Source organism: Lygodium microphyllum, chromosome 7, assembly GCF_053477565.2.
Source record: "Lygodium microphyllum isolate KBCC chromosome 7, Lygodium_microphyllum_v1.1.10, whole genome shotgun sequence".
NCBI lineage: Eukaryota > Viridiplantae > Streptophyta > Polypodiopsida > Schizaeales > Lygodiaceae > Lygodium > Lygodium microphyllum.
The window spans coordinates 79088228-79099118 of NC_141141.1; the positions used below are offsets into that span (position 1 = coordinate 79088228).

Genomic DNA, 10891 nt, shown 5'->3' on the forward strand with positions numbered 1-10891 from the left:
ATGCTAGCTTTTGGTTGTTTTTGGATCAACATGACATGACTTTCCTAGTCTTTCAATATCAAAATGTTTGCCTCCATGTTGTAAGTATCAATGCATGCATTTAGGGAATATGACATATATAGATTGTATGTGCATAGTGGTCCAACAAATCAAGCCTCTTTATTATTTGCAAGCATTTTATATTGTAGTTAAACTCTAACAGTTTATATTGTGCAAAAAGGTGTCATTGATTTAAGCTAAGATCTTGATCTACATTACTATTCATACAATTTCATTTATGTTGGGTTGGCCAATCTGCTTGATTAATGCAAGATATTCTTGATATAATGTTTTTGATTGAGAATACTGGTGAAATATATAGAAAATCTTGAGATAAGAGATGGTACACTAGCAAATCAATTGACCTATGTGGTGACATATATAACAAAGCTTGAGGATAAGAGATAACACATTGGCAAGTCAATTGACATATATATGGTAACTTAGCTAAAGAGAGATAATGCAATGAAGGTGTATATGAAAGAGATAGAGAAATGCATATTATCCATCAATCAATCAAAGATATGTACACGAAGTGACTTGATATAGTAATTAGAGTATCGTCATTTTTAGGATGCTCCATTGACTTCTGCAAGTTACCATAACCTTGAAGTAGATAGCCAACCACACTGTCCATGGAAGGAAAACTTGACCTCATCAAATTAACCAAGTTAATTTACCTATACATTTCATAGATAAGAGATTTGTAGTTGGCTTGTTGGTATTGCAAAGTATTCTTACAGTGATCTATTTTAGTCACCAAGTGGACACACTGGCTAAAGATGATGAAAAGAGGACATGTGCACATTGGCTACATGTGATCCACCTTATCTAAAATTATATGTGAGCTATAAGTGCACCTTGACATGATTGGAATAGCTTGCACATGCACAAGCCAACTCATTTACATCAATCTACTCATTTTATGAATTGGCATGCATGTCTTACTTTTGCTTTGATTGTATTGATTGTGATGTATATTCCTCAAGAATAATGAGAATCAAGGGACTACCCTAAAAAGTGAGGGTACTCCCTTGAATCACCGATTAAGCTTTGATCTATAAGTTTATGCATGGCTAGGTTAAGTGCACAACAAATGAGACATGTGAGTGTATTGATCAGTTCTCTCTCTCTCTCTCTCTCTCTCTCTCTCTCTATATATATATATATATATATATATATATATATATATATATATATATATATATATATATATATATATATATATATATATATATATCATGCACAAGTCAACCTTTGATCTATAAGTTTTAGCCATGGCTAGGTTAAGTGCACAATAGATGCAACATGTGCATATATCAATCACTTCTTTGATAAATATATTGTATGTACATCCAATCATCATGCCCTATCCAATCATATTTGTATAGGGCATGAAATCACATATATATAATTAGCTTTGAATGATTGGATGTATATTTGTAATACTCAGAAAGAAGTAAAGTAGATAATGTATATCATGTCCTATACATGTATGCCCTATACACGTATATCATGTCGTATATACATGTATATCATGTCCTTATGATCCAGGTGTAATTATGTCGTATGTATATCCAATCATGCCCTATCCAATCACATTTTTATAGGGCATGATTGGATGTATATAGGGCATGAAATCACACATATATAATTAGCTTTGAATGATTGGATGTATATTTATAATACTAAAAAAGAAGTAAAGTTGGTAATGTATTCAAACAAATACTAGCTGTTAAGAGGTTTGGTCATATTCAGGGACTTTATGAGAAATGAAAAATGTGTGCGTTTATTTTTGCACCTATAGGCACGTTTATAAATGCGGATATATAAACGCATTCTGTATACTAGCGTAAATAGACGCATTGATACACGTGCTTATAAACGCGCCCGCTTTTTTGGGTGTAAAATGCACGTCTACAAGGCCTTTCTCTTGTAGTGGGAGTTGCAAGATATATTTACATGTATGTCTCCAAATCAAATGGCTCGATTCAGAGATATAGTGGACCAGGACCTATCTCGGACACCATTAGGCCGTTCCGTTAGATCTACATCAGTACACTTTGATGCATTGGTTTCTAATAGACGAGGTCAATCCTTCAGACTTGGATGGAGAGAGTGGTTTTGGGGATGTTGTAGAGACATGGATGAGGTGAGCTTGTAGTTGGCTCAAGATACAAGTGCTACTCCTCGCTCTCATGCAGGTTTGAGAGAGGGTGACTGAGATTGTCATTGTGGAGGTATGAATGTAGTGTCTCCATCTCGTCATTCTGGTGGAGTTGTGTCACCTATATGATTTGTCACACCTGTGGGGATGTCTAGTCAAGTGACTCCAGCTTTTGCTCAACCTTGGCAGGTGGCACTCCTATGGGTACTACTCTAAGAGATACAATCCCCTTGGGTATACCAGTTGTATAGGGGTCTCTTAATTATGCCCAAGAGCGCGGTCATAGGTAGGAGATGACACATCTTAGACATACCCCAGAGGGGTATCGATACCTTGTAGATGACATCACAGGAGCCATGATGGCTCGTATGAGAGAGTTGAACCAATAAGATTTTTAGCACAATGTCTTATACCATTGGAAGAACATACTTGAGGGGAGCAAGGACTACGTAGTAGCATACTTACATGAGGAGTTTTGGATACCCACCACGGCAGAGACGTTTTTCACAGGCTGAATGATGGAGTGTGTGTGTGCATCCATGTCAATAGATGATCGGACACACGCAAGGTACTCAAGAGTGGTACCTCGAAACCCGAGAGGCTCAATGTAGATGATTGGCAAAGACTCAAGGAGGTGGCTATAGATTCTACGAGACATTGGAGAGAGCAGTGCAAGGCAGCGAGGGCACGATTGGAGGTAGGGGTGGTCCATCATCTTGAGAGTGGCGGTCATAGGACTTATCTGGAGGACTTTGTAAGTTTTTATTTTGTTCTCGCTTTCATTTTTACAATATCTCTTGTGCTGACAATCATATTTCTAACAATTATATTTTATTTTCTTTACAACACTCCTTTACAAACCGCGATCCCACCGGCCTAGTGACTCAATATGCAAAGAGACATGGTCTCATTGCATTGATCAATAGACTATATGCATGCGGTGGCCCGTACGTCACTCATCTTTCTTATCCGTAGTTACTATTTTTATTAAAATACATTATGTATGGTAGACTGATGTGTAGTTTTTTTTTTTTGCAAACTTTCTTCGATGCTCCTTTGTGTCGGGATGAGCTTTCAAATGGAGAGGATCTATAGCTCGCACTTGAATTCGTGGAGCCCACATCCTCTTCCTTTTTGGTCTTATGATTTATGCATGTATCTTCTATGTACTATGTTATTATTATCCTTTGTATCTTGCCATGATTTCATGAGTTTTCATCAACGATCTTGTCTTTATTTTATGTTTTATGTCTTAGATTATTGGAAGAACATACCCGAGGGGAGCAAGGACTACATAGTAGCATACTGACATGAGGAGTTTTCGATACACACCGGGGCAGAGACGTTTTTCACATGCTGGATGACGGAGTGTGCGTGAGCATCCATGTCAATAGATGATTGGATGCACGCAAGGTACTCAAGAGTGGTACCTCCAAACCCGAGAGGCTCGATGTAGATGATTGGCGGAGACTCAAGGAGGTGGCTATAGATTCTTCGAGACGTTGGAGACAATAGTGCAAGGCAGCGAGGGCAGGATTGGAGGTAGGGATGGTCCATCATCTTAAGAGTGGCGGCCATAGGACATATCTGGAGGACTTTGTAAGTTTTTATTTTGTTCTCGCTTTCTTTTTTACAATATTGCTTGTGCTGACAATCATATTTCTAACAATTGTATTTTGTTTTCTTTACAGCACTCCATTACAAACCGCGATCCCACCGGCCTAGAGACTCAATATGCAAAGAGACATGGCCTCATTACATTGATCGATAGACTGTATACATGTGGTGGCCCAGTATGTCACTCACCTTTCTTATCCGTAGTTATTATTTTTTAAAAAATGTATTATGTATGGTGGACTGATGTTAGTTTTCTTTTTTTCAGAGTTTGTTCGATTCTCCTTGCGTCAGGATGAGCTTTTGAATGGCGAGGATCTATAGCTCGCACTTGAATTCGTGGAGCCCACATCCTCTTCCTTTTTGGTCTTGTGATTTATGCAGGTATCTTCTATGTACTATGTTATTATTATCCTTTGTATTTGCCATGATTTCATGAGTTTTCATCAATGATCTTGTATTTATTTTATGTTTTTATCTTGTGGGTTCTAGTACATTTTGTGCTCATTTTGACGACCATTGTATACTTTACATGTAATCCATTTGTAGAATCTAAATACAACACATAGTGTTAAATGTGGCAAGGTAGTAAGCCACCTTGCCACAAATTTTTTTTCTTTGTAATCGTCACTATTAGCATCACAAATTTTCCTACATGCTTCGCTATTGGCATTGCAATATGCGTCACAAATTGTCGCTATTAGCATCGGTATTTGCGTCACTCATTGTAGTGATGCCAATAGTGACGGTTCTATGAAGATGCTAATGCCGATGCATTTAGCGATGATGGGGGTAATTTTTTTAATGAACATATTCGTCACTTTGAATGTCAGTATGAGGCTTGTATCTTGCAATGACTTTATAAGGAGAAGCAATGTTAGTAATCAAGCTCTTTCTCATATCTACAAAAGTATACACTTTGAGGTGACTTAATAAGGGTTCTCTTTAGGGGCTTGTCAAAGACCAATCCTAAGGTAACCAGGTTCTTTCTCATATCTATAGAGACATACACTTTGAGAGGTTAGCAGCTTGGCTTCAAGCACTACTTGGATGAAGTGGAGGGTTAAGTAGAGTTCAGAGTTAGTTTCGATCACTCCTAAGCATTGGAAGTGCTTGGATGAAGTAGAGGCCTAATATCTAGATTATTTTCTTACAAAATTTGGGATTTGGGTTTGAAGCTTTTGTGAAGGATTGTAATCTGGCTTTTGATTCTTGCAATGCAAAATACTTAAAGCTTCTCTTATTGTTGAGCTACTTCTATCATTCCTGATCCTCTTTCTTGTCAAAGAACCAGTGTATTTTTGGCCTAAGTGCACATCCTTTTGGCATCAAGAACTATAGAGGAGTGAAATTGGGTACTTGTGTATGATAATGGCATGGATAATCAACATAGTATACTATTAGAAAAGTTTTCAAGTGGTGGGTTGTCCATATATTGTGTTGTATGCTTATGACAATGCCACATTCTATCTTTTTGAGTTGGATGGGATTGTACTAAGGATACCCATAGCTAGTAAACATATCAAACTATTCAAGAGAAGGGGGGATTTGACACTTATATTGAAAAACTATACTATGAGGCTGAAAATACATGGAACAAGATTAAAGAACATGAAGAGGATGACATTGTGGATGAAGAAGAAAACCTTGAACCTATTGATGATTAAGAAGTGTAGGACGTAAGGGGTGGATATCATGTGGCTACATGTCCATAATCAAAAAGCCATGAATAGGTTACTTTCATATGGGCTTGTATGATATTCATATAGGAGCTTCTTGAACTCGACTTCATGGAGTGGTGGACAATGCGAGAACTTGACTAGAAGATTTTACATGTGTCAAGCATGTAGAGATGGCTCTAAGTCGTTTGCAAGTTCAAGAGGGACAAGATCTATCAAAGCATATAGTAGATGCTTTACATAGGAGATGAAAATTTCCACTTTACATAGGGATGTCCAAACCTTTTGAAAATATGGCATATAATTTTGAGGGGAATTACTTTCATGCACAGCACGATTTCATAGCAGAAAACATGTGCAAACGGAAAGGGAAAGGTTACCTTTTGTGCATGATAATCAAGGCTTGAAGGGCGAGGATTCAAGAAGGCTACTAGCAAAGGCATGACGAAAAAGACAACTCCAATGCTTTTGAAGGCTTTGATATATAAATATTTGCTACTATATATATATTACTACAATACATAGATTTTTGGGCTAAATTGTTGTTCTTCAACTTCTCTGAAATACTTTGGAAGAGCCAAATTACGCATGCTTTTCAAGTATGCAAATGATGCAAGAAAGTGTTGTACTTGATGCATAAGTTTTTTGATTTCTTTGGCCTAATGTTTGAAGGATAATCATTGTAATTCACATTTGAATATAGTAGTAAAAGAGGGCTAAATTTTTGTGCCTCAACTTCTCAAAGATATGCATGTTGTTAGAGTGTTAAAATACATGCTTTTTGGGTATATAAATAAGGCAAGAAATTGATATACTTGATGCATAGGAATAAGGGAGTTCTTAGCTACTTTTGGCTTGAATATGAAGAAATCATTGTTGTAGCATAACGGCATTCAAGATAGCACCATAACTTCAATCATTTTACTCAGTTTTGAGCACTTATTGTGCCTTGTCTTCATTGGCAAAAATGTTGCTTTTATGACATCTATATTGTTTTGTATACATAGATTAATGTATATATGGGCAAGAAGGGTTTATGAATTGCTTATAACAAGGTTTTACAAGTTATTTGGGTTGAATATACCTGGAATTGTTCTCGTGTATGCTTAAGCCTAAAGTTAAACATCACAACCATTTATGCTATCCATAGTGTAACATACCACTAATCATGTTCTTAGGATTGATACAAATTGGAACCATGATGAGAATGGTTTTTAGAATTGATATTCCTGCTGGTTATTATTCGGTTATGTGTTTGTTAGTTGCATACATGACTATACAAACTTGATTGAAGTTTATTGTTTAATTCCTTGTCTACCATTCATAAACCCTTCTCTCCTCTTCTTCATGTCTTACATTTGACTTGCGTACCATTGAACTTTCTTCTTAGACCTAGTGTGTTTATCCCTTTCACACCAAATCATTTGGCAACGTCAGCATACAATATAGTGCAGCCTGGATCAATTTTTTATGATAATAACTTCTCAATTAATGATTGAAATATGGAAAACATTCAATAAAACACAAGTTATATATTAGATTTAAAGCAAAAGCAAGAAAGAACAACATGATGTAAAAAATATAAGCATGCAATGAGAGAAGAATATAATTCTTCTAATATCTAGTTTTTTCATCATATCCTTCTTCCTTTCTTTCTCTTTTGTAATGTTGAAAGTTGAAAATTTTCTCGGCTTCTTCTATGTGAACTAGTTATTTATAGTTGCACATCAAAATAAGAATTTCATAAAAAATGTACATACAATGACGTTATATTCTTTATGGAAAATGCTACTTTAGGTCATTGTTGGAATGAAAGATAAAAATAGATTGGTATAAAAGTGCTATTTAGCAAAACTTGTAAATGAAACAATGATATAAATATACAATGAGACATGAATTAAGATTCTTCTCATCTCTTCCTCGTTTCATCGTACCTTCGGGTTACTCACTCCCTAAATTCCTAATAATTTGCCTTGTAAAGTCCCAAAGAATCTCAGCTTTTCTGGTCCGAACAGATTATTCACAATCGCAGATCACAGAAAGTATTCCACTAACAACGGCAATTAAAACATTGTACGTTCGTCGTAAACATTGTTGTTGCAACTTGCAAAGGATTGTCGAGATAAAAGTTGACGGTCTCGAGTAAAAACCTTCAGTACTGCAGACGCGGCTAAGGTAAGCGCGACTAGATAGAAATGCGTGTTCTTAGGAAGTCAAGCCGTGTGGGACCTTAACTATCCGCCCGCGTCACTGCGACACGGCTGCAGCGTCGGCCATTTTCATCGGCACAACTGATTTATTTGCAGCACAGGTCGGTGATTTTGTAGTTAATTGCTCTCATTCAGCCCTCAATTTCTCGTTAGGTTATCCTCCCTCTCGCACCCTCTTTGCTGATAGTGAGATCGGGGAGTTTTGATCAGGATGGTGTGTCAATTATAGATAGATAGATAGATACTTTCACTTGCCTGAAACTGGTTTTGCAGTCTGAGGCCGTCGCCATCGAGGGGCTATCAGGGTGCAGGTCATGTAGTGGTGTCAGAAAGTGTTGCCTCACTGAGCAGTTGCGCTCCTGATAGAGCTCTAGCCGGTGCCATTGCTGTTTCCAAACTGTAGAATCTAGCTTCTGATCGTAATTGGAGGTATTTTGTGGGGGTAGCACCGGTTGTAGTGTAGGCGCATACATTATTTACTCAGCTGATCGGTGCTGGCTGCCACGGACAGCAGCTCTACCAGCGGTGGAAAAGGCGCACAGGCCCCCCAGCGCAGCAACAAAGAGCTCACATGCACGCCTGCAGCTGTTTGTGAAGTAGATAGAGAGTACAAAGCAGCTAATCAGAGGTGATTGTTGGAGGTGGTGAATTAGAAGAGAGCTAATCAGAGGTCATTGCTGGCCAGGTGCTAGTGGTGGGCGGTGGGAGGAAGGGATAATAGCGTAGCATTCATTAATCAAAGGTGCTTTACCACATATAATAGGGGCTCTCAATTTGATCTCCTCGGTGCTTTTTCAGTCACAATTAGCTCAGGACAGCATTTCAAATCTGTCTACTTCAAAACTGACATTTGGGTCAACCAGCTCTTAATTTCAAACACTCTAGTCACTCTCTGTAATCAATCATGGTTCCTCGACTGCAACAAACCTGCCCATTCTTAGCTGCTACCAGTTCCTTGGAACATGAGCCTGGAAGCAGCAACAATGCCCACGTTAATAACACACGTTGTTCCTCCCCCCCTTCCTCGTTAATCCCCTCTTCATCATCATCATTATCATCATATTCCTCATCACAGCTATCAGCCCATGCTCATATTATAGTGAATGATCCCCTCCATCTTTCCTCGGTCAACAGTACAATTCCACCTCTAATTATCACCTCTTATGTCCTTGAGCCGGAGTATTTCGTTCCTCCCCTCCAGGATCATCGTGATACAAACCAACAACCTCCATCCTTATCAGGCTCTGAAATCACCGCTGGTGGTCAGGATCAGCTTTATATGACTGATACTGATCAAGATTTCATGGATTTGCTGGACACGTTTCTTGAATCAGTCCCAGTTGAGGGGCTTCCATGCCACAAGGGTGAATCCTCGCTCATAGATGGCCAGTCCTCCAGCCAAGGAGATGACAATTTCTTACCTCATGGCACATCAATAGTGCCGAATCTACAGGGCCTTAGTCCTGCCACCATGTCGGGTACTATAAGCAATGTCTCAAGTCCACAGATACACGGCCTAACTCCTGCCACCTTCATGTCGGACAATATAAGCAACGTAACAAGTCCACAGATACCCAATTCGGCCCAGGATACTGGTCACAAGTGCGTCAAGCAGGAAGATACAATCTCATGGCCAAGATGGAGCTTCCCTAACGTCACGCATAACCATGTGGGAAAGGAAGCAGCAGATCATGAATTCTTTAGCAGCAATTTAGTTGGAGGCATGCCCGAAGAGAATGATCGTGATAAGCCAGTAATGATATATGTCGAATCAGAAAAGCTTGACCTGCATGACGGCTACGTTTGGCATAAATATGGCCAGAAGAAGATCAAGTCAAAGAGAGATGATCACCCAAGGTAACTGCCCTCTTTCACAAGATAAAGAATGCATGGAAGGCCATATACAGTATGCCTATCATATTATCATGTCTGTGGAAGAATAATAACGCGCGTGTTAGCGAAGAATAGCGCTGTGTTCATGCAACACACAGTCGAAATTCGTAGATAGGGTAATCTAAAACCTTCAAGCGAATTTTGGTGCTGGAATCACTAATCAGACATCGTCCTCATTGATGGCAACAGATCTTATTTTAAGTGTGCGAGAAAGAACTGCCCAGCTAAGAAGATGGCGGAGCTGTCGAGTGAGAGAAAAGGCCACTGCATCTTCACGTACAGGCACCGCCACAATCACCAGCCGCAACAATCACTTAGAGCCAACTCAAGAGAGGATGGAGGCGAAAAGAATTAGTGACTCACGATCAATTGAAAGCCCCATCTTCCAATGAAGCCCACATCGATGCCGCGCAAGCAAAGTGTGGATATTCCTATCACGATGCCCTTGTGCACAAGGAACACGTGGATGCGCTCCCCTGCCTCTCACTTGCACAGGAGCACCTACCTTCCCACGGCCCTTTTCCAATCGTTACCATAGCTCTCATTGGATTTTAGGTTAAATTTGCTTTTATCGAAGCTTCGATACATCTATTTCTATTGGTCTATTGTGGCTCTAGGCTGTTAACCGGCAAAGCGAGCAGCAAATGTTTCCGTAACTTTACCAAACTTTTGCTGTTTTTGCCAAGGTTGTGAAACTCACGTAAGTAGCCCCATTTGTTTGGATAGTTGTACCACATTTGCCTTGTATGCCTTTCATATGGAGACTAGAGAGACTTTTTCAAGGATCAAACCTTTCATAAGAGATAAATTTACCTTCGGAGTAGTCTCGAAAAATTCTGCGCTACCCTTTCTTCCTTGCAAAAATAATTGTCCATTGTGTAAGTGAAGTAAATGTCTTCTTTTATTGTTTTTGCTCAAGGTATAGATTCGGGACCCTAAAGATACTACTCTATATTCTCATTGCTTTTCCTCGTGGGACCTTTCTCTCTACATTGAATGCGAGTCAGCAGAGAAATCATTGTAACAAGTCAATAGGTTGGCCAGTTACATTGTTTTTCCTTTGGAACCTTAGAGTTGGGTCACTCCTAGGCCCATTTGACTAACCAGAGTGAATGGAGTCAAAATAATATGTGTGGCTGTAGTTCCTTCACTCCTCTCTACCAAGTTCAAGACTTGGGGCAATGATGTAGGTGCATCCAATAAAGGATGCAATGGCAATAACTACACATCTAGTCACTATTGACATTTGAAAGAAAAGGTGACTATAATGTTGGGAACTTGCACTTTTC

The 10891-nt window shown here is 38.9% G+C and overlaps 1 protein-coding gene across 1 annotated transcript; it reads left to right on the forward strand.

The window, feature by feature from the left end:
• Window positions 1–7867: 7867 nt before the first annotated feature.
• Window positions 7868–10426, forward strand: LOC148033619 (uncharacterized). The gene is made up of 2 exons (XM_087682337.1): window positions 7868–9566; window positions 9792–10426. Exons 1-2 carry the CDS (start codon window positions 8614–8616, stop codon window positions 9955–9957), a joined length of 1119 nt encoding a protein of 372 aa, XP_087538463.1. The 5' UTR covers window positions 7868–8613; the 3' UTR covers window positions 9958–10426.
• The last annotated feature ends 465 nt before the right edge of the window (window positions 10427–10891 follow it).

What these genes read in the sequence shown, in the direction of transcription:
- LOC148033619 (XM_087682337.1), top strand. Translation starts at nt 8,614, where the DNA reads ATGGTTCCTCGACTGCAACAAACCTGCCCATTCTTAGCTGCTACCAGT. An exon ending in AAGAGAGATGATCACCCAAG is followed by an intron (nt 9,567 to 9,791) that starts GTAACTGCCCTC and finishes TGATGGCAACAG; the next exon opens with ATCTTATTTTAAGTGTGCGA.